The sequence below is a fragment of the Gopherus flavomarginatus genome, chromosome 3, assembly GCF_025201925.1.
Source record: "Gopherus flavomarginatus isolate rGopFla2 chromosome 3, rGopFla2.mat.asm, whole genome shotgun sequence".
Classification (NCBI taxonomy): Eukaryota; Metazoa; Chordata; order Testudines; family Testudinidae; genus Gopherus; species Gopherus flavomarginatus.
Genome location: NC_066619.1, coordinates 113290357 through 113315315, shown reverse-complemented (window position 1 = coordinate 113315315; position 24959 = coordinate 113290357). Strand labels below are relative to the sequence as shown.

The 24959-nt window shown below is 39.8% G+C and overlaps 1 protein-coding gene across 2 annotated transcripts in view; it reads left to right on the top strand.

The window, feature by feature from the left end:
- UHRF2 (ubiquitin like with PHD and ring finger domains 2) overlaps window positions 1–16812 on the top strand; it is a 183135-nt gene extending 166323 nt beyond the window's left edge. Inside the window, exons 10-16 of one of the 2 annotated variants that reach the window (XM_050943082.1) lie at window positions 2543–2649; window positions 6530–6692; window positions 7350–7487; window positions 8388–8511; window positions 8985–9148; window positions 12272–12370; window positions 15366–16812. In XM_050943082.1, the coding sequence (XP_050799039.1) occupies window positions 2543–2649; window positions 6530–6692; window positions 7350–7487; window positions 8388–8511; window positions 8985–9148; window positions 12272–12370; window positions 15366–15512 (942 nt within the window). In that variant the 3' untranslated portion in view covers window positions 15513–16812. Of the gene's footprint in view, window positions 1–2542; window positions 2650–6529; window positions 6693–7349; window positions 7488–8058; window positions 8258–8387; window positions 8512–8984; window positions 9149–12271; window positions 12371–15365 lie in introns of those variants that run through there. The other variant, XM_050943083.1, reaches the window with a different exon arrangement.
- Window positions 16813–24959: the final 8147 nt, after the last annotated feature.

Genomic DNA, 24959 nt, shown 5'->3' with positions numbered 1-24959 from the left:
ATACAAGTAAAGACATATCCCCTGCCCTGAACATCCTTGGAGCTAAATTCAGACATGACACTACAACTGAGGATAATAAGCTACAGATAGGAAAGAGGAGAAGTAGGGTGAGAGGTGTAGTAGTAGGATTATGCAGTTCTTCGAGTAATTGCTCATGTGTATTCCACAATAGGTGTATGTGCTTGCCACGTGCTCCGGTGTCCGAAGTTTTTCCCCTAGCAGTACCTGTAGGGGAGCGCCCCTAGCGACCTCTGGAGTGGTGGCTCCATGGCATGGTATATGGTTCACTGTGCACCTCCCTCACCCTCAGGTCCTTCTTGCCGCCAGTGAAGGTGCTTAGGAGCTGCTCTGCTCCAGCTTTGCTGTAGCTCATCCCCAGAACTCTTCTTGATTCAATGTATGGTACCTGTAGTTAGTTAGTTGGAATAGTTTAGTTTAGTCTAGCTAGTGCGCCTGGGTCGGGGCATGCCCGGGTTTTAAGGTGTGCGACGCTTGTAAGCGACCTATGCCAGTGAGTGATCCGCACGCGGACTGTTTACGCTGTTTGGGGGAAACCAATCTCAGTGATTGCTGCAAGATTTGCAAGTCATTTAAGCCTTGGACTGAGAGAGAGAGAGAGACACATTAGGCTCCAGGCTATCCTGATGGAGTCAGCGTTCACCCTGACTCTGGCACACTGCTCCGAGTTTGCACCGAGCACCGCGGTGTCAGTGTATGGTGACCCCTAGGCATCATCTACTAGTTGGCACTGCTCCCCATCCATGAGGCACGCCAAGAAGGCTAAGAAGAGGCCTTCTCCACCATGGCACTGGAGTAAAACTGGGGTAGAGGCTGGACCCGTGTTGGGCAGTTCTCGATCCCCATTGGCCTCTAGGCCTCCGACTCAAGTCCGGCCCATTCGGAGCAGGCTTCCCTGGATGTCTGGATGCCCTCCACACCAGAGGCCCTGCAGGCAGCCTGGGACATTACGTCCATGCTGGTACCAGGAGCACTGCAAATGTTGGCCCTGCAGTCCAGAGGTAAGCCGCCACTGGGATCTCCACAGTTGCCCCCGACTCGGTACCGGTCTCAGTTGAGGGAACATTCCCAATGCCATTCGCTGCTCAGCGACCGTTCCACGCGTAGTCCATGTGGGTCGCCGTCAACTCCCACCAGGTTGTCTGACAGAGACTTCAGTCACTGCTCCGCCTTGAGGAGCAAACACCGATGGGACCGAGGCAGACGACACCATAGGCCCTCGTCTCGGAGGGGCTGTCGTAGCCGGTCGTGACATGAATGTCAACGCCGTTCCCGTTCGTTGTCTCGCTCCAGGACACCGCCACGGCACCGCTCCCACAGCCTCCGTGATCGCCGATGATTCGCCGTCGCAGATCGATCCACCAGAGCCGATTGCTGAACAGCTGTTACTGACAGCACCGGTCCTCCACATTTAGTCACGGTCTCGAGGTTGGCACTGCTCCTGGCGCCACCACTCCTCCTGGTCCAGAGAAAGCAGCAGGTCATACATCAGCACGGCCATCAATGAGTCAGGCCAGCCAGGCTGAACAGGCTGCTCCGCCAGTGCCACAGTCAGAACTGAGGGTGGGGAGAACACGCAGCACCCCTTATACAGAGTCATGGAGGTGCCACTCCAGGAGTCACTAGGGGCACTCTTCTACGGGTACTGCTAGGGAAAAAACTTTTGACTGGTGCATGTGGTGACCATACACACGTATTGTGGAATAGAGCAACTCATCTCGAACACCGGTTACAGAAAAGGTAACTGTCTTTTACTCAATTAAGGTATGTATAAAACTCTTTTGGTTTCACTGATTTGTGGTGTTAAAAATGCTTTTGGAGAGGAATCATAAACTGTACTTAGAAAAGCAAATGCAAATACATATCTCCATTCGAATAATAATGAGTTCATAACACCAATCTGACAATGTTTATGAGAGAAACTTCTCTTACAGCAGTATATATAGCTAGATCTGCATTTTAGTAATGCTCTAGTTAATGAAGTTCTGTTTATCAATCCCAACCCAGTATGGGCTGGATCCTACAAGGTGCTGAGTGTTCTGGCCCTGATCCAGCAGTGTCCCTTTGCACATTCTTATCATTAAGTACAGGTATCATTGAAGTATAGTTAAGAACATGCTTAAGTGCTCCACTAGATCAGGGCCAGTGTGCTCTGCACCTTGCAGAATTGAACCCTATTTATCAGCGATGACAATACATATTTTGCAAATATGATTTCCTACTAAACTTTAATTGTTCTATCTTAATAACACTATAATTATGATCAGTGTATGCTGCCCTCCCTCCATAGTTTTTAGAAGCTAAGGGTTTAATAGTCAGAAATTTGATGATCATGGAACCTGTAGCGTTGTGTTGGTATAATTTCTAGAAGGAGAGTCGTGTAGGAACGGAGCACAAATTCATAGTTGTGCATTAGGGAAATGTTCTTGTTTGTCTGAGCAAACAGGACCAATGAAGCAATGGTGTTTTCAGTTCAGATGCTTTAATTTGGAATGTTAAAACAGAGGATAATCTTCTCCCACAGGATCGAGGCGATGAATTCACTTACACTGGGAGTGGTGGTAGAGATCTTTCTGGTAATAAAAGGATTGGAGAACATTCATTTGATCAAACATTAACACACATGAACAGGTAAGTTTTGAAGAATAAATTAAAGTCTTTCAAAGAACAATACTGTTATATTCCATTAATTTAAAACTAATTTTTGATGTGTTCCTTTTATCACCTAAAATCCTTGTAAATGGTGGTACCTCTGGCGATCCACTGTCATTTTATCAGTGTCCTGTTATATTGTTTTAAAACAGTAATTGTAGCTGTATAAAATACATTGCTGTATTATAGGTTTAGCTGGTAGCTATGTCTTTGGTTAAGGTTGCCTAACACATTCCACTATAAGATCCTGTTTTCAATGGCATAACTTTGTGAAACTTTGAGTGTTCAGGCTGAAATTTTCCATGCCAAGTATCTGGTTAAGGCAGACTTACTTATTTAGCTAAAATGGTTAACCGTTTGCAAGAACATAAACCAGGGAATATGTTTTACCCAGGTTAAAAAAAAAAGTATCTGTTTCGCTGAAGTGCTAGTGCATCCATGTATTGGAGCAAGGGCATGAAATTAGGCCCAGGGTTGCCCTGATGTTAAGGATATTTATTTTACTATCCCCAGGAAAATCTGCCTAATTTTGGTCAAGTTATAAGCCTCTGAAAAATTGCAGTTCAGACATGCTCTGTAAAGGCTTTGTAAAGTTTGGCAGCCGAATTCTCTGAAGAGTCTGCTTGCAGTGGGCGTGTGTCATTATCATCACAGCTCCTAGATGCTGACCAGACTGTGCATGCATTATTCCCATAGATCGACTGAGCATAGTGCAGTGAAGTGTTGCAAAGACCAAGTAGGACTTTCCCTGCGATCTCTGCTTCTGGCAGCACAGTTCCACTGTGATGCCAGACATTGGTACTGAGAGATGGGAGACTCCCAGACTCTCAGTGCTCCACCTGCTAGTGCCCAAGCGGTGGTGAAGAAGAGAAGGAACAGCCTCACTTGAATACAGAGGGATGTGAAAGGGGGCAGCAAGAACTAAGGTGGGGGTGGTTGAGAACATAGGGACAGAGACAGGCTTGGATGATAGCGGTAGAGGAGTTTGCATAGGCAACCTTAATGCAAGCATTTCTTCGTATTTGCATCCTTGACTTTGTAACCTTACTGTTCTTTTAATTAGTTTTTTTGTGTTTAATTGTTACATAGTTGCTGTAGATATAGAACATAGTTTATCTCAAATGAGGATATAAGTAATCTGAATAAAAGGTAATAGATACATTTTATGATTTAGGGCATTCATGTTTTTGCAGTGTAGTGCTGGAACTAGGTCATGTCAGTGTTCAAAATTAATTTTTGGATCTTTGCTATAGCAGACATGGCATTCAGCCTTCTTATTACAGGAAATCATTGAGTGGACATGGATTGAAGCATTTCCCCACCTTTCAAGCATGAGTCTACTGCTGTCTTAAAGTGGTCCCTTAGAAAGAGCTGAGGTTGCTTTGTTTGTCACCTTTATTTCTAGTTATCAGATGAAGTGGTTGTAAGACTAGTATAAATAACAGCGCTTCAAAGATGCTATGTTGGTGGGGGGCGTTTTGTACTCACAAAATTCCTTAGAATTCACAACCATTCTTTACCTTATTTACATAGGATTCCAGGCAACATGATAATTCTTTCCCCAACCAGCACAGGATAATAAAAGGATTTCTGATTACAACATCTCTGATGGAACGCATCAGTGCCCTGTCAGTTGATTTTCATTCACAAGCAGGAGAACAGATCTGTTATAGCTCTCCAGAGCTATTTCATTAAATGCTTTCACTTCTTCTTTACCTGCACTTTTTCACATTAGCCTTCTCATATCTCCACCAAAACTCAATGTGAAGGATCTCTGTAATTTAAGCAGTACATCCAGAAACATTTCTTTTTGCATTGAAGAAGAAAGAGAAACCTACTAACCTGTGATTTTAACAAAAAAAATTTCTGCTTTTTGATGATTCATCAGTTTTTCCACAGTACAGCAGTGCATTTAAATGGTCAGCTCTTACCCCCTGGACTCCTCACTAAAGCGATGATGATTCAGATATTCTCATAAAGACGTAATTTCATCTATCTGTGTGTTGCTAGTCGGTGTTCATATAGCTAGATTTCTTTTAAGTATTCCGGGTTGCCAAACTGAAATATTGCAATTTTTCACAGAACATGGCTGCATTTTTATTATGTACAGAAGAAAGTCAAATACCATATTACCAGCTTCTGGGACAAGATTAGGCAGTTATTCAGGAAAAGTGATCAGTATCCAATCCTGTACATTAGCCTGTATATGAAGACATGACATCTTATACTGACCTCAAGTCACTGAGAAGCTTCATTCAAAAGGCATCTTCTGAATTTAATAAACTAGTAGTTCATATGGGAAATTCCAACATATTTCTTTTCTGAGTGTTAACCTGACTTCTCTAGTGATTAAACATAAGGGACCAAATTTTCAGAACAAGATGAATTAGGTTCATGTATTAGGCAACTTAGATATTGGAACAGCCACCATTTGATCACAAACTTTTTGTATGCATAGCAGTGCATGACTTTTTTGCACGTAGACCTTAGTACTCTTTCTGAAAACTTGGCCTCAAGAATTTTACATAGTTCAGCGACAGTGATTTGCAATGATGACAAATTGTAGTCTTCATGTCTAGGGTGCACTTAGATGATGATGATAATTAATGAACAGGCTGCTAATAGGTTACAAACTATTTTTTAAAAAGATATTCCAAGTGAGTTGTGCTCTTCAACATTAACCTCATGCTATGACAATTGATACAATTTTGTCACAGTAAAATAATGTATAATTAATGGCACAGGCAAAGTAAAAAATATATAATTTCTCTCTATGGTCACAGCAACGTTATGGACCCTGCTCCCATTCGTTAACAATTCATTAGTACTCTTTGATCTAGTCTTTGAAATGAGACTTGACCAAAGCAAACTAACAAAGTGTTAATGCACAGCTGCTGATCAAACCAAACAAATAAACTGATGGCATGGCCAAGAAGTCCTGAGCAAACATCTATTAGTAAACTTCGTTAGAGTTCAGACAGTGATGAATTCTTTATGGGAAAACTAGTTTATTTTCTGTAGGTTCTCACCCTGAGATAATGAAAAATTTTCAAAGCATTATTCATCGGGTACATCTGCACAGCAAGCAAAACAAAGCAAAACAAAACAAAAAAATCATCGCAGTGAGTTGCAGAGCCTGGGTCAACTGACTTGGGGTTGTGGTACAGAGCTAAAAATAGCAATAGACATTCCCCCTCAGGCTGGAACCTGAGCTCTTAAATTCAGTAGGTGGTTAGTGGCCTAACTTTAAAGTTGTTATTGCTCACACAGTACCTATTCTTTGGCAGTTTCATAGGCAAAGAAAAGTAATGCTTTAGTTATTGAGATCTGTTGGACAGTTATTGCATACCTTTTCCAGATGTGACTATTTGTCTGGTTTTGTATCTTCACATGTGTTTGTTTATTGGCCAAAATAATACTAATTCCTATATACATTTTACTCCCCCCCCCTTTTTTTTTTTTTTTAAAAAGATGCCACTTTAGAAAACTTGATAATCTGAAATGATGTGGAAGGAAGACTAGGGAGATATAAACTTTGCCTTCGCTGTTGCTGGTCATTCAGATTTTATAATTTTTGCCACATGATATGAGAAATAACTACTCTAAAATAGGAATAATGTTCAGCTTTTTGCATGCCATCATGTTTTGCCTGTTAGCATCCCTAAGGTTTTCTACATGAACACTTAAAACAAAATTCCACATGTTTCCATTTTTTTCCCCCTGGTTTTCTATCCCTCTGCTAGATGGTGAAAACATAATCTGGGAAGGCAAATAAAGCGTGACCTAGTCACATTCATGTTGAGCATTTTATATTTTATGATGCATTATATTATATGAAGACTTTTTAATACGTTTTTAGGGCACTGGCCCTAAACTGTGATGCTCCATTGGATGATAAAAATGGAGCAGAGTCTAAGAATTGGAGAGCTGGTAAACCAGTTCGAGTGGTGCGCAGTTCTAAAGGACGAAGGATCAGCAAATACGCCCCTGAGGAAGGCAATAGATATGATGGCATTTATAAGGTACACAGTTTTCTGCTACCTACTTTATTGCATTTTAAGAGGAAAATGCTGTTTAGATTCTAATGTTTCATAGCCTTTATTATTACATTGGAAGAAAGTGATCATGGTTTCTTAGTAAAGATTATGTAGTTTAGCTCATTCTGTATTGAAGACCATTTGAAATGAAAGTATTCAAAGCAACAGTAGTAGAACATAGTCAGTAACAAGGATATATCATTCTGAGTAGATAAACTGTTTTTACACACATGGACAGAACCAAACTGATCCCTGGGAACCCATTGATTTTTAACCCCACGCCTCCCAAAAAATCTTTCACAAACTTCTTAAAATCATAGCATCTAGTTTAAGAATCGTATCACTGAACATACTGTTCTACATTTATCGAACTAACCATTTGACAGTGGAGGGAAAAGAAGATTTAAAACTGTAGTGTATATAATATGATTCAAGTCTGCTATGTTCTCTTTGATGTATAGTCAGTAAAACTATTTATGTGTGTTTTGATGGTTTATGGTAAAATAGTGAAAATCCAATGAAATGAGAACATTCAACTTCTGGCAAGATTTGGTTGAATTTGCTTTGGGGACCTAGAATGACATAACTTTATAAACTGTTGGAGAAAATGAATAAACTAGTACTGGAACTATTGTGATTTAGGTGGTGAAATACTGGCCAGAAATTGGAAAATGTGGATTCTTAGTTTGGCGTTATCTTCTGAGAAGAGATGATGTTGAACCTGCGCCTTGGACCTCAGAAGGAATAGAACGATCAAAGAAATTGGGTCTGAATGTACAGGTTAGAATCTAAATTCACAAACTTGTTTCAATGATTTGTTCAAATAAGTTGAGTCTAACTTAAATTCTGTTTGTAAATAAGTCAGTTACATTCAATCCTCATTCTTCACATACTCATTGTGGTAAGGCCTGAGGTCACAAAATATTTAAGATTTCCAGTAGTTTAGAAAACATTGCAATATTTAGGCAAAGCAGGATGAATTATGGCTGGAGCTTCGGGCCTGAACACTAAATTACCTGGCTTTTATGTGTTTGTCATTATTTGAGAGCCCAATAGGACAACTAGTGCTCATTTTGAATAGTACTCGTATGAGTTGTTTCATTGTTACTAAATGGAGCCTTAAATGTTTCTCCCCTGATAACTTTGAAAAAATATGTCCCTGTTGTTTTTCCGAACTTTGTACCCAATGACTGTGGAGCTCCCACAGAGAGGCCAATCTCTCGGGATTGCAGAACCTCTGGGCAGCTGGAAACTCATTTCACATGAGTTCCCCCCCCACCCCCCAAGTAGCTTTGCCAACTCCCTGTTCTGGAGCTGGGAAGATTCAAGGCAGTTATGCCTTTCTCAACAGGCCAACCTTTTCCTTGGATGGATTACCTTGTCACAGAATCAGCATCTTCAGCTTTAACTCTGTGGTTTGTGGAGTTTGGAAGGCCATGGATATCTTTCACTGGATTGGTCTCTTTTACATCAAGCTTCATCAGATTTTATGACTGAATTACAATTCCCTAAAAATAGATGTTACACATGTAACTTCATTTTCTTGCTTATGTGAGTCCTTTGAAATTATTTCAATGTGTAGGTTTTGTTGTTGAAGTTTTCTTTGGAAATGGACTTCCCCATATTCCAGCAGATTTTGTTTTATCTTTAAAAAAAATAAATCTTTGTTTTTCTGTTTAGTATCCAGAAGGTTATCTGGAAGCCATGGCTAGTAAAGAGAAGAAAGATAAGGTTAAAAAGCAAACTGTGAAACAGGAGCCAACCAGACAGAGCAATGGAAATCAGAAACGGTCAATTGATAATGGTATGTCGTCTTAATTTTTTGAGACTAGGTAGAGTTCTTTCAAGTTGTATATATTTAAAGTCAATAATATGAAAACTGCTAAGAAAACAGAAGCCATTTGGGATACGAATGTGAAATAAGAAAAAATGTTAGTGAAGCAAGTGTTCAACTAAATGTAAAGGAGAGGTTGGTCCTAATAGGATCCTGTTCAGTGCTGGGCAGGGAAGAAAGGATAAAACTGTATGAGAAAAGAAAATACTGTGTAATTTTTCTGTCCATTCCTAACACTTTTTCTATTTTTTCAGAAAGAAAAAATGAACAGTCTTATGTGTAGCCTTGTGCTGCAGTCCAGAATAAAACTGAACAATAGGAAGAATTTATTAGTTTTTCACAAATAAGATTCCTGTTTAAGACTTGTAGATGCTTTGTATTCTCTTCTTAACAGTTCACACTAACACTCTGCTCTTATTGTGTCTGCTGATAATATTTTTCAGTAGGTATAGAGGAGCCTAAAAACGCATCCAAAACCATGAGACTCGGAGATGGAGGAAAAGGAGAGGCTTTCCAGCTAACCCAGCAACAGCAGTGGCTGATAAGAGAAGACTGTCTGAACCAGAAACTGTGGGATGAAGTTCTTGCTTCACTTAAGGAAGGACCAGTATGTTTGCAGCTTGCTTATGTTATTCTGCATTTTTATGTCAGCCGGAATTTTAGCCTACATAGTTTGAAAGAGAGATTTTTATTAACTCTTCTCCCATACTTGAAACACACCAGTGCTAATGAGGGGGGGAGGGGGATTTATTTATTTATTTATTTATTTTTATTCTTTTTTTTACACAAAAACTCAAAACAATAGTAATACAGTTGCTATCTCTGTCATCTTTTACGTTGTGAATATATGTCCTCTGTGTGATGCATGCATGAGAAATAAGACATAAAAAGAAAGATAATGCTTCTCAGTAATACTGTCTTTACTTAAAGTAATTGACAGGAAATTTAATTTTATGTTCTAACTCAAAGAGGAGATGGTAGAGAAATGCTGGGAAGGCCTGATGTGGATAGTTATATCCAAAGGTTCAGATACCAAGTTAGTTTAAAAAGTACACACATTATCCTGACAGATAAAAACATACACTACCACAAATAAAGATAGTTTAAGGGCCCAATTCTGCAGCTGTTAGTTGGAGGCAGTCCCTGTTCACATGATATGGGGCAGGAAGATCAGTCCCTAAGACAGCAAGGGTGTATGTAAAACACAGTGTACATACAGTATAAGTACATAAAATGTTAAGGAAACAACAAGAGATAGTCCAAGGTGGAGGAGGCAAAACTCCAATATAAAAATTCCACAAACCTTATATCCCTTCAAAAGGGTAAGTGCAGAATAAAACTACCTCCCTGCCCAAAATACACTATATGTGAACATTAAGTAATCTTCATGACACTCTGGTTGGTAGTTATTTTACCCAATTTACAGATTGAGAAACCAATGCACAGAGAGAGTAAAGCTGAAGGTCAAAAATCAAGTCATGAAAAACTAAGAAATGTTATACCTTCCCCAGAGCCAGCTATCAGCAACTATGTTAAATGCCTGCATCAGTATTTGGTACCAATCAGTCCACAGTATCTATATTTGTCTTCTGCAGGAAAGTCTAAACTCCTTATAATAGCCTGTAACTAGCTGGTCCTTCCAGATACACTGAGGGAAGGATAGAACAAAAAACACTAGCAAAACTCTAAAGAAAAGGGACTTCAGAAGAATCCAAAGCAGGAAAATAGGATGCCTAAAAATGAACACCAAAAAAAATTCCATTTATTTGGGAAGTAGCAGGACCAATTTACTTATTATTAACATGAATTCTCTGAAAGCAGAAGCACCTGTAGTTCCCTGTTCTTCCACTTAAGATACCTCTCCACTACACTGCTGCCAGACTAGTAGCTATAAAGTAGCTGAGATAAAGTTATGAGCCGTTTTCCTGTGTTCCCTCCAAGGCATATGTATTAACTTTTTTAAAATGACTGGAGAGGTTTGACTCCTAAAGTTATACATAACACAAGGGTATGTGTAACAATAGAAAACACTAGCTTGTGGGAAATCCAGTTACTGGGAAGTATTCCTCTAGATTCCTACCTATAATTTTGACACTGCCTGATACTATATACATTTCCATGCAGCTCCCACTAATGTTAATAGGAGTCAGCTAGCTCTCTGCACTGAAAATGGCCCTCTTGACCATTAAAGCACGCTGATGTCTACTTTTTTCACTTGTACTGTATATATGGTTCAGTTTGAATCAAATAATTCTGATACTTAAAAAAAATATTTTAAAGGTCTCTATTTTGTGTAATTATAATTCTAGTTTTACTTCTATATGGAGCGAGGAGCTCCCGAGTAACTAAAATATCAGAGCTAGAATCTGCGTAAGGCCTACTGTGCTTCTAAAATACCCACTACAAATTTGCCCTGTTCCAGTGGGTTGCTTTGGGAAGACTGAGATGTAAGGATGAATGTTTACGTTTGCAGAGTGGTCTTTTCATCTGTTTTCACAGCATAGAGGAAAGTAATTAAACTAGCCACAATCCTTGTGTGAGTACAATAGCAGGTGCAGAGGTGGCTTGCTCCAGGAAAGGGTTAGGTGCTTTGCTTCCTTTTGTGTAGAGAATTAGAGATCACTTTGCTACGATACTGCTCATCTGTGACAAAGGCAGCTTCAAAAGGGAAGAATAATCACTTAATACAGGTATATAACTTCCCATGTTTCCTGACCCCTGCGGAGAATCCCTAGGTCTTACTGTTTTAACAAACATTAATGTGGAACTAGTACTTTTTCATAACCTTGGTTCTCTGGATTCCCAAGAGGATTTGGAGAAGCAGGAAATTTAGCATGGCCATGGACCAGCTTCCTGGCCACCCCATCAGGTGTATTTGTCATGGGTATGAAGGGCTGAGGAAGACTGAACCCAACCAAATATCCAAAATAACGAATTTAAAGCCAATTGAAAAAACAAAGGTATAACAAGTTCAGTGTTTATTATTAATGTGCTTAGCATTGTTCTTCCCTAAGAAGTTTACAGTCTAAGAAGAAACAGTAAATAACAGTTTCAGTCATGTAAGCATGAGGTGAGCAGAATATAGAAATAGATAACATTGGCACAAGGTGAGTGCATGGCTATATTAGAGACAATATTTCTGCAGGCGTGGGAGCAATACCAGTGAGCTTTTTGGAAGAAATGTGCAATTCAGACTGTCTGGTATGAAAAAAGGAAGCTAGAATATAATGGTTACCTACAAAATCAAGCTGTCATGTAATCATAATTGGAGAAGTGAAGTGTCTGTGGATTTCCCAACTCTTGGCTCTTGTGCAAAATTATTAATCAGCTCTAACTCGGGAACTCCTGGCCTGCTTAGAGCCGAAGGCTTGGGAAAAGAATAACATTTATGTAAAATATGGATGAACATAGAAGCTGTCATATGAGAATGGGCTGGTCTTTGTGCTTTTTCCAAACACTTACAGGCCCCAATTCTGTTCTCAGTTACTCTAGATTTACAGCTCTGTAAATGAAAGCAAAATTTGGCTCACCAGGTTTAAATTTGTACATATTTTAAGTAGGCGTGATTACTACAGTAGTTGGGCAAATGATTTGCCCCTGATAAAACGTGCATTAGCTACAATAATCTTAGACAATCAACACAAGGGTATTATTCATTCTTATGTGTTCATGGATGTGCCCTTAATAGAATGTTCTCATCCCATTTTTTCTTTCCTTTGCCCTACACTAGAATTTTCTGAAGAAACTGGAACAATCCTTTATGTGTGTCTGCTGCCAGGAGCTGGTTTACCAGCCAGTGACAACAGAGTGCCTCCATAATGTCTGTAAAGTAAGTACAAACTCTGTCCTGCTCTGGATTGAGTTTCTGGCATTGATGCACCAGTTAACTAAGCCAATCTGTATTTTAGCAAGACAATAATTATACCAAGCATTCTGACCAAAGAATGCACCAAGTTTGCTCCCAATTTGGCGTGATTATGGTTTATTTTAAATGAGCAATCCATATTTTCTTCCATTTTATATTTTTTTTAAAAATGGAAATGCATTAGTTTTTTACTTTTTTTTTTCTTTTTTTTTTTTGGGTTAATAGACGTGTCAAACTTCCTTTAGTGTTACTCCTTGAAATCAGTGAAACTTCACTAGGGACTGACATGGTTCAACAGCTAGACTTCAGCACAATAACACAGAGCTCATTTCATCTATTTAGGAAAGACCAGAGCATATTAAATTCTACAACAAATGATCAGATAAAACAACGCAATACAACTTATATTGGTTCATTACCTGAGTAAGTTATGGTGTCTTAACACTATTTGATGGGCACCCATTGGGAAGTTATATTAAATTTGTAGATTTCAATGCCAGAAGGAATCATTGTGATAATCTAGTCTGACCTCCTGTATAACACAGGCCATAGGATTTCCCAAAATAATTAATACACTAGAGCATCTCTTTTAGAAAAAATCCAGTCTTGATTAAAATTTGCTGGTGACAGAGAATCCACCATGACCCTTGTTAAATTGTTCGAATGGTTAATCACCTCAGTGTTAAAAATGTACATCTTCTTTCCAGTCTGAATTTGTCTAGCTTCAACCTCCAGTCATTGGATTGTGTTATATCTTTCTCTGCTAGATTGAAGAGCCCCTTTATCAAGTAGGGCTTATAGACTGTAATCAAGTCAGCCCTTAACCTTCTCTTTGTTAAGCTAAATAGATTGAGCTGCTTGAGTTTATTGCCATAAGACTTTATTTATATATATATATATATATATATATATAACTTGGATACCAGACAGTTTATGGAATCCTGTGTTTACTAGAATCAGTAAAGACTTTGCATATACATATACAGAGAGAGAGAGAATTTGTGTGTAGGGATGTATATATAGATACATATATATAGATACATACACTGCATTGTACATGTCACATCTCCTTCTGTTATATCAGTTATGTCTGTTGCATGCGTTTTCTCTGCCAATATGTTTTTACATGTTAGCTGTGTGGTCACAGTTCAGGGATGTGCATGCCTGAGAATAACTCTGCCATTGCACTGGTGATATAGGTTATTGATTTACTAGCTTTGTAGAAGAACAATTTGGTTTAACGGTACTTGGATCATCACTTATTTATTATTATTTATGATATGGTAGCAATGAGGGATCCTGAACAAAAAATAGATTCCATTGTTTCAGATGCTGTACAAACACTTAGGGTAAGGCCAGTGTCTTCCTAAGAGCAGCAGGCTATCAAGGGCTGCACAGGCGGGGAGAGGTGCCCCTCCCCCAACCCAGTGCAGCCAGAGCTGCCCTGGCCAGGGAGAGGTGCCCAGCCTAGCTGGAGCTGCCATGGCTGGAGAGAGGCGCCCCTCCCCTAGTCCAGCCCAGACCCGCTGGAGCTGCCGTGGCCCAGGAGAGGTGCCTCTCCCCCGGCCCTGAGCTGCGGTAGCAAGAGAGGGCTGGAGGGAGTCCTCTCTCCCTGCCGCAGCCCCTGGGGCAGCGTGCACCCCGGAGCCCGCACCCCCAGCCAGAGCCCTCACCACCCCGCTCCCCAGCCCTGAGCCCCACCACACATCACCTCCACATTGGTGCACATAACAAAATTCATTCCGCACATGGACATAAAAAATTAGAGGGAACGTTGGCCAGGACTTCTGAATAAACAGAAGTAAGGGAGTGGAAAACACAAAGGAAAGAGAGGAAGGAAATGAAGAAGGCTGGATAGATGGTGAGGATCCCAGAGGACAAGGATAATGAGGGTGGCAACAAAATGACTAGGAGCTGAGATTCTCCTTGTCCCTGCTGCTCCCAGAGGCTGTCTCTGTTCCATGAGATTCTGCTCTGCCTTCTCCACCCACGTGCCTAGGGAAGGACAAAAAGGGGTCACTTGGAGACCTGGGGACAACAGAAAAGGGAATGGGATTTTTATTTGTAAATGTTTGGTATAGATTTTGTGGAATACCATGTATATGATTAGTCTACATATCCCCCTTGAAGACTGAATATTGGGATCTTTCATAAAGGTGGAGTCAAGTATCAGAGGGGTAGCCATGTTAGTCTGGATCTGTAAAAGCAGCAGAGAGTCCTGTGGCACCTTATAGACTAACAGACGTTTTGGAGCATGAGTATTCACCCACGAAAGCTCATGCTCCAAAACGTGTGTTAGTCAATAAGGTGCCACAGGATTCTTTGCTGCTCATAAAGGTGGAGTAGATGTGGATTGCATGTCTTTTGTTTTGTTTAGTACTTACTCCATTAGACATTTGCCTTGGAAGTTCTGTCTTATATAGAATTAGTAAGCTTAATTTGTTTGTTTATTTAGCATGTGCACAGTAAGCTTAATAAAAATAAGTTTTAAAAAAAAAGTATTTAAATAAAATGGTTTTTTTTTTTTAATTAGAAAGGAAGAATTAGGGAAGAATTTGCAAAGCCCTAGCAAGTTCATAAAAAGTTTAGATATAAGCTGCAACTGCGTATTCAGAGTCATAGCTTGAAATTAAAGGCTGGGATGTTTGAGAAGTTTAGCAGGAATGCTAAAAAGAATCTGCAGACGGAGCTCTCCTACCCACAGAGAGGCGGGGGGAAGTGGAGTCCTTTACTGGTGACAGTGTACTTTAATTCATGCCAAACTTATTGCTTGTACGGTAGCCAGGAACAGCGTTCTTTGTTGTCTTCCTCTGTGTAACGGCAAGAATGTGTATTACAAGACTTAGTAACAGCTTAGTAACAGTTTTAGCTATTCTGAGCACTACATTTGCTCTCTAGTAGTTGCTTAGTTGTTCAGCACAAAGCAAAAGCTGTAATTTTCTTTCCTTGCGTGTCTTAGAGCTGTTTACAGCGCTCCTTCCGAGCTGAAGTCTTCACCTGCCCTGCCTGCCGCTATGACCTTGGGAAGGGCTACACCATGGTTCCCAACAAGATACTGCAGACACTACTTGACCAGTTCTTCCCTGGTTACAGCAAAGGACGATGATATGTTCAGCTCCAGCCTGACTTCTCCCAGTGACTATAGACAATAAAGGAGAATAAACATGGGAAATTCAACAGTGGACCAGCCAACTTGATGGGACTCAACATATTGTCACATTCTGAAGCAGCTCTCTTCCCCCTACAGCCATCTCTTTTGTGTAGTGAGAACTCAAATTCTCAGCTGTCTTTCACCATCAAAGGTAGTCTTGGCCAGTTGACAACTAGTTTTTAAAACAGAAAAACAAAAGCCTCAGCTCTGACTGGTCAACTGTAGCTGATGCTTAAATTATATTGGTTTTTTGTAACTACCTCAGGACAGAGGAAGATAATTTGTGGGGATTAAAGAAGTTCAGTGAAGTTTTAGCTACACACTGCCTCCTCAATATTAGTTGTGCCTGGTCCAGGCAGTTTGATTTACAAAAAAAACAAGAAATACAACAACAACAAAAAGCAGCACTTAAACCAGTTTGATTCAAGAACAAAAAATTCTGTGGTGTGCATAATCCTTTTTTCTTTTTTTCCCATTATGCTGCATTTCTTTCTTCTTTTTTTTTTTTTCTTTTTGCAAGAACAGGCTGATTTTTAGTCTATTTTTGTGAGCTTCATTGTGCTTTTTCTTGTATCTTATGCAAGTTGACTACTAATGACTAATGAGAACAATATGAATGCATTGTTACTACATTAGTGTAAAGTGATCTGTGTTTTTTGCACTTAAGGAGGGTATTCAAGACACTCTAGTTGTGTAAAAAAAAGAATTCATATGAAACAAGCCACTTTTGTATTAGTTAAAACTGTATGCTTTTAGTAGGACTTGTATCAGTGGCAATACATCTACTCAGCATTGAAGGCAGTGCTAGCTAGGAGACGGTTCAAATTGCTTCATATTGTGATCTGAAATTTTATATACAGTATATTCCCCCAAAATATACATTAAATATTTTATGATTCAGAAAAAGTTGCTAATTATTGTTGCTTTGTATTGTAACAACCATGTCGTCTAAATCATATTTAACGAACAAGTACTTTTTTATAGTAAATGTTTTCTTCAGGTGGACTTTTTATACTTAAAATGGGATATTATATGTACTTGCATTTCAAATGTTGGTAACGAGGACAAATAATGAATATATTGGGCCACAGTCTGCTTTAAGGACAGAAGAACTTAATCCATTGTTGGTAGATTTAACAGAAATCTAATGGTCTCAAAATGTAATCTAAGGTTTGCGCTAGTGGGTAGTTATCACTCTTTAAAGATACATTTCAGACCAAGGATTTAAAATAAACCCAAACCCTACTTCAGTTGGGGTCTTCTTTTTATATCTTGGCAGCAATGAGTTCAGTCATTAACATGTTTGCTTACCAGAATCACAGCATAAGAAATCTAAATGTGAGAGAGTATTCAGTTTGTCTTATGAAAAGTGGGAGGAGAAACAAACCACCTAACCCGTCTATTATTAGTCCTGGTGTAGGTATCTGATAAGCTTGAAATAACATTACTTTTAACCCATTCAGCAGGAAAGTAGTAATATGTTTGACTTTTTTTGTCTGTTAAAGCCTTCTGTCTAAAGTAACATTTCTCTTTCATTCCAGGAGATAGAATTTCCACTGCAAGTTTACTAATGCAAAATGTACAGGCATCAATGTTAGATATCCCGACCACACACTCACTGCCCCAAAGGCTTCTGTTGAGCAAAAATGTGAGGAAATAGGATAATTTTCCCTTTGGCTTTTTCCTGTACTTAACATAGAATGAAATTGGTTCCATGCATCCGACGAAGTGGGTATTCACCCACGAAAGCTCATGCTCCAAAACATGTGTTAGTCTATAAGGTGCCACAGGACTCTTTGCTGCTTTTACAGATCCAGACTAACATGGCTATCACTCTGATAATTGGTTCCAACGTCATCCTTCAAACAGACCTGTGAACATTGAGACTCAGACTTTCAAAGGAACCTTAGACAGATGCCCAAATTCCTGTGATATTGACTGAGTTTCTTTAGGTTCTTTTGAAAATGGTAGCCTGACTATTCTTCTGGTTAAAACCTTCATTGATTTGTAATATATTTTCATTGTAGACAGCGTGCCAACTATAGTGAAGCAGTCTACGATAGGTGGACATGTACAAGATGCACTCAGTCAATTCTGCACTATTTCCAAGTGATATTTAGGTCCTGTAAAGTCTTCATGGTACCTTTTATGATAGCCTTACCTGACTGATAATTAGTAGCAATTAACATTCATTTGACAGTCATAACAGAGATTCAGAGACTAACATACTCAGAGACTGAGTAATAATATATCATTTTAATATTAAAATCTTCAACACCATAAAACTTTTCAATGGAGAAAGAGAAATCTTCAGTAATACTCTGGCTTTTTAACGGTAGCTTGTTACCATTGTTCCTAAAGTTTTTCCTGAATGTTCATATTGTGCCTCAAATTTAGATGAATGAATAAGGTGAACAATACTTCTTTAAATCTGAAGTGAGATTAAATTTAAAACAATCTGAAATTATGCATTGTACCAAAGCACTTGATTTTATTTTCCAAATTAGGCTTAAACTGTTCGTTTGTGTGCAAATGCCAGTGATTTCAAATAAGAACCACACAGAATCCAGTTCTATAAATAGTTGGAGTGCCTAACTATGTTCTTAAGTTTCAATTTAACATTGATTTTCCTAATTCAGAATAGTGTGGCGTTTTACTAGCACTTCTCCCATTATCATCAGTTCGGTGTAGTGGCTGGCTTAAGGGAGTGCATGACTTACAAAACCAGGCCTAGGAAGTTCTGCAGTTTAATTAGTTTTGGCACTAGCAGTTAGCAGGAGGGGAGCCTACCACTAAAATGATTAACGTGGTACATTTCTAATGTTTTTATACGATTGGATGTGGGAGGAAATCACACCAAGAACAACCATGTCTTGTATCCGTACTGGACAGAACAAAGCCCACTTGATGGGAAGAAACAGAGACACACACAGTGTGACAAGGCCTCTTCAAGAAGGGCAGTGCAACAACTGAACAAGGCCCTCTAGCTTCAACCATATTTAAAGACCAATGTGCAGTGGTATTTCATGTGCTTTTTATAATAATGAAACATGATTTCATTTTGGTGCAAGTGGCTTTTACAGCAAATAACTTTGGAATTAAGAGTTAGAATTTTCAGACACCCACTTCTAATGTCTCAGGCTGTCAGCACAGAGGCACTGCTAGACTGATTTTGGTGTCTCTGGATTTAGTAAATGCAGAAACTGTTTGACTACTTAATAGGAATTTCTTACTGTGCCCCACTTAGTTTTAGCAACACGTACTCCTTATTGGCAATAAAACCGGAACTGAATTGACTCACATTTTAGACAATATATTCTTTCTATTTCAACTAGCAACACCAAAATAACCCCTGCAAGGTTGGCGCAACAGCCAGAGCTTTTAGAGTTACGTGCCTCTTGTAGACAGACTGTTCAGGTGCAACTGAAGGTTTCCATACAACTGTTTGCTTGTATTCCAGTAACAGTTGGAGTTTTCAGCCCTACTTTGCTAATCAATGTGTGGACACTTGGCAAAAAGTCTCTGTCCTGAACTTTGCAATGTAAGTAAGCTCTATCATCATTTAGAGGCACTATTCTGAAGGCTTAAATGTCTTTACTTGTTGTTGTTAAAGAGGTGTATTCAATTAGATTTTTAGGCAAAAAGATTCTTTTCCCCCAAGAATCAGGCAAGCACAGACAATACTGAAGGGGGATTATTCATGGTACCAGGAAGACTGACAAGCAGCTTCAAAAATATGGTGCTATAGTGGCCAGTTATATACATTCTCTTATCAATTCATTTGCATGTATCTGTACATACAGAGACAGACACTGTTACAAGTTGAGAGAACCCTGAACAAGGATAAGAACAGTACATACATATAGAGGTCATCCTAATTGCATCAAATGTCTGACTGCCTTGCTGGGGAAGGAGGCAGGGTGGGGGGTAGGGATGAGTGCTTACAAATATCTGGTGGGCTGTGAAGGGCGAGTTTATTCTGTTCCAAGAGCTGAGCTACTGGGCGGGCATTGACCATATAAGCTTATCAGTTGTTTACAGTTGTAGGTGGTGTTGCTACTGAAGCATTCCTGCTTGTTCTGCTGTTTCTGTTTTAGATGTTAGCTAAATTTTAACTCTTGCCTGACAAGATGTTAATGTATCAAAGATGTAACTTATGGTGTTTTTCCAAATTATAACACGGCAATCCAATTCTTGCAAAAGTAATGGAATGGTACCACTAATGCATCTTTGTTATTGAGGATCACCTTTAGTAAATCAGTTCAGAAAAGATGCAGTTGGCTGTACAGCCTAAGATGGTGGTGGATGTCTGGCTGAACGGGCATTGCTACTGAAAAATCTCCCATCAACGGCAAGAAGGGTTGCACATGCACCTGCCGTGGAGCTATACTGCTTGAAGAAATAAGAGTAAGCTGTTTTCATAAGAATCTATATAGATTAAGGATCCATAATTACAATTCAATACTCAATAGTACCCAAATACCTAGGAAAGCTGAAGTTTTCCTGTGATTTGTAGGTCACCCCTTCCGTTGACAAAAAGAGGTTTCTCTTCTTTGCCCTCAGCGGGGCTCTCCAAATAGCCTTGACATTTTCCCAATATTCAATATTCCAATTTCCTCTACCTGTGTCTTACTCAGGCATCTATAAACCTTTCCCTTGATCCCACAGATTTCTGGGGCTGGTGTGATACATGCATTCCTTCTGTGAATCCAACATCCAGATCTTCTGTTTCAGCTCTCTTCCACGTCACCCTCTTCTGCTGTTAAGCTGCCAGAGAAGCCATGATTCTTCCCTTCTGCAGAAGTTGATGAGATTTACAAGTGAAAGCATTGCACACCTTTTATGACAGGCACAGTGGACTGCTTTTGGTTGGAAGATAAGGGAGGCACTCAGAGGAGAGGAGGGGAGGGGAAGGGAAGGGAGAGAGTCCCTGCTTCTGTCTTAGCTAAGTAATGCCTTCCTTTCACTGCCATCATGTGCACTTAATTCTTTGTGAGGAAAGTCCTGGCTTAAGGAACTGTGTGGAGTCAGGAAGCCAGAGGGTCGTATTGAAAGGTGAACTGTCAGGCTGGAAGGAGGTCACTAGTGGAGTCCCTCAAGGATCGGTTTTGGGACCGATCTTATTTAACCTTTTTATTACTGACCTTGGCACAAAGAGCGGGAATGTGCTAATAAAGTTTGCGGATGACACGAAGCTGGGGGGTATTGCTAACACGGAAAAGGACAGGGATACTATTCAGGAAGATCTGAACCACCTTGTAAACTGGAGTAATAGAAATAGGATGAAATACAATAGTGAAAAGTGCAAGGTCATGCATTTAGGAATTAATAATAAGAATTTTGGATATACGTTGGGGGCGCATCAGTTGAAAGCGACGGAGGAGGAGAAGGACCTTGGGGTACTGGTTGATAGCAGGATGACTATGAGTCGCCAATGTGATACGGCTGTTAAAAAGCAAATGCGATTTTGGGATGCATCAGGCGGGGTATTTCCTGCAAGGATAAGGATGTGTTAGTACCGTTATATAAGGCGTTGGTGAGACCCCATCTGGAATACTGTGTGCAGTTCTGGTGTCCCATGTTCAAGAAGGATGAATTCAAACTGGAACAGGTTCAGAGACGGGCTACAAGGATGATCCGAGGAATGGAAAAACTGCCTTATGAAAGGAGACTCAAAGAGCTTGGCTTGTTTAGCCTGGCCAAAAGAAGGCTGAGGGGGGATATGCTCGTTCTATATAAATATATCAAGGGGGTTAACGTTAGGGAGGGAGAGGAATTATTTAAGTTTAGTACTAATGTAGGCACGAGGACGAATGGGTATAAACTGGATATTAGGAAGTTTAGACTTGAAATTAGATGAAGGTTTCTGACCATTAGGGGAGTGAAGTTCTGGAACAGCCTTCCGAGGGAAGTAGTAGGGGCAAAAGACTTTCCTGGCTTTAAGACAAAGCTTGATAAGTATATGGAGGGGATGTTATGATAGGATCGTTAATTTGGGCAATTGATCTTGAATTACCACCAGACAGGTCTGCTCAATGGTCTGCGGGGAGATGTTGGATGGAATGGGTACTGAGTTGCTGCAGAGAATTCCGTCTTGGGTGCTGGCTGGTGAGTCTTGCCCACATGCTCAGGGTTTAGCTGATCGCCATATTTGGGGTCGGGAAGGAATTTTCCTCCAGGGCGGATTGGCAGGTGCCCTGGAGGTTTTTCACCTTCCCCTGCAGCGTGGGGCACGGGTCGCTTGCTGGTGGTTTCTCTGCAGCTTGAGGTCTTCAAACCATTTCTGAGGATTTCAATAACTCCGTCCTGGGATAGGGGTTGTTATAAAATTGGGATGGGTGGGGTTCTGTGGCCTGCCTTGTGCAGGAGGTCAGACTAGATGATCAGATTGGTCCCTTCTGACCTATGAGTCTATGAGCTACAATCATGAGGCCTGTAGGCATGTCGAAAAACAAGGACAATGGGTTTAGAGACTGTGGAACACGTTCTGAGATAGGGATATTGCCACTCTTTGAGGTCAGACTGTCATCTTGCAAATTACCTAAATTGATGTAGCTCCAACTTGGTCCCAAGGATAGGGTTAACCATAGGATTGACAACTCTGACTGAAGCTATTCTGGAGATTTTTCCCCCAACAAGACAATGTAATTTGCTTAAAATATCCTATTAAAATCTCCCGGATTGCACTGGGCAATCAGTGCTGATTTCAGGAGACTCCCGGCCAACCCTCATTGAAAAGTTCTGGCTTTCTGTGAAATGCTGGGTCGGGGAGAAGGAGCTGAGGAATGCTGAGTATGTAGGAAGTAACCTGAAGAATCAAGCTGAAATGGTTGGAAATGAAACCTCATTTTCTCCTTGTCACGGCAAAATGGCAAGTCCCAAGTAATAACTTAAGCTTTATCTGCAATGAGGATTCAGACCAGTTACATCCATTGGTGCCCAGCCATGGCTGTTGCTGCAGTGGTGCAAATTCCTGGTGCAGAGAGACAAAGACACTGCTTTCATGATGGAGTTTGTGCCTGCTTTGAACTGTGCAGTGGTGCAATATACAATAGAGCGTTTACATCAGGGCAGTTTCTTGAGTGGCTATGATCAGGTTTTTTCCCTGCAGCAGACAAGGCCTGCATTATAGCTCTTCTTTACTACTACATTAATTTTAGTAAGAGCCAAATCTATTATTCTTGCTGGAAAGAGAGAAGACTGAAATTTAACACAGCTGAGTTCCCCCTTAATGGACTGGTGGGAACATCCTCCCTTGCTGTTCACATGGGAGCAGCAATTGCAGTTTGCTAGCAGTCATTTCCTTTCTTCAGCCTCTCCCTCCTGGCAAACACCAGCAAAAAAAAAAAAAGTCACTTTTCAAAAATCAAAACAGGCGCTGTACTCATCCACTTCATTTGCTAAGCAATGGCATTAGAAAAACAAAACAAAAAACCTGCCGCTCTGGTCACTACACTGACCACTTGCCAAGTTTTTGCATATAGTCCCATACAACCTCTCCCATTATTCCATGGAAAGTATTTGCCTCACTGTGAATGAAACCGCTTCTCTGACTAGTAAGCTTTAAACTTGCTGCTGTCTGAGTGAACTGTGGCTTAGTATTAGTTAGGTAAATCTTGTCTGTAATATAAGTAAATGTATTTTTCTCCATCCTGTGTGCCAGACATGTTGGGCCTCTTGTTTTGAGGCAGCATCGTGCTAGCTGTAGTTTTACATGAAAAAGGTATCTATTTGCATTGATTCAGTTTTCCTCATTAAAAGAGTTAGGGTACTGCAGATCAGGAGTGAGGTACTGTGGCAGAGTTGTACAGCTCATGTATGCACGATGCAGACCTCTACCTACTGCTGTCATTTTCACTGCTATAGATAAGATATTTCATCTGGTTTGCTTATGGCATTTTGTACCCTGGAGACTTGGGACTATTTTCATTTTACAACCCATGTACAGAATTTGAATACAGCAAAACCTATACTATGTCAAGCAAAATAAAAGCAAACATTTTCAGTGCTATGTAAAGTCTAAGTCTGAAATTTAGAAACAGAATTTGTGTTGAAGGGTTTTAAAAATAAAGTTGCCCCTGAGCCTCAAATCTAGCATCACTACTGCAGGGTTATAAATACTGATTTGCTTCTTGGTGGATGGGATGGTACAGAGTTTTTTCTAAAGAAGAGTGGGTATATGTAAGTAATTTACTTATTTAGAATTCCTCAGTTATTGTCTTTCATTGTGAATACATGCAGATAATATAGAATTTCTTTTTAGCTAAGTTTGCAGAAATACAGGCTTTGCAACTATGTTTCATTTGTGTATTTGAATACACAAAAATCAAGAAATGCAAAATAGTCCCCACAGTACCATTAACTTCTCCACTGAAGATCAAGTTTCACACTGCAGTATGAACAATAAGAATGCTGTCTGTATGCAGTGCAGCCAAGTTGGCAGTACGACGGAAACAAGTTTTACATTTCTTGATTTCAAATATGCAACCTGAGCGCTGCATTTCTATAGGTAGGAATCTAGTAGTTAAAGCACAGTACAGCGTATTTCTGAGTTCTGTTTTCTGTTGTGCCACAGACTCATTTCCATTTGAGAGATGCACTTAACTCCCTGTCTACTTCACAGGAGTGTCAGATGCTTAATACTTGTAAAACTACAAGAAAGCCCAAAAAATTCAAGTGGTGGAATATATTTAGCTTGGATTTTCCAAAGACTCCTTGAAGCAATGACCAAGTTTGTAAAGTTTCAGCACAAAGGGACAATCTGAAAAAACAGGGTAAATAGGGTTGAAATACACCTTTTCATTAGGGCTGTCAAGTGATTAAAAAAATTAATCATGCTGCTAAACAACAATAGAATACCATTTATTTAAATATTTTTGGATGTTTTCTACATTTTCAAATGTATTGATTTCATTTCTAACACAGAATGCAAAGTATACTGTGCTCACTTTGTTTATTTTTTATTACAAATATTTGCTGTAAAAAACAAAAATAGTATTTTTCAATTCACCTAATACAAGTACTGTAGTGCAGTCTCTTCATCGTGAAAGTTGAACTTACAAATGTAGAATTATGGACAAAAAACACTCCTGCATTCTAAAACAAAACAATGCAAAACTTTAAAGCCTACAAGTCCAATCAGTCCTCCTCCTTATTCAGGCAATTGCTAAGCGAAACACGTTTGTTTACATTTGCAGAAGATAATGCTGATGACTGGTTCTGCTCGATGATCCAAAGCAGTGCAGACCGACGCATGTTCATTTTTATCATTTGAATCAGATGCCACCAGCAGAAAGTTGATTTTTGGTGGTTCAGCTTTTGTAGTTTCTGCATCAGTGTGTTGTTCTTTTAAGACTTCTGAAAGCATGATCCACACCTCATCCCTCTCAGATTTTGGAAGGC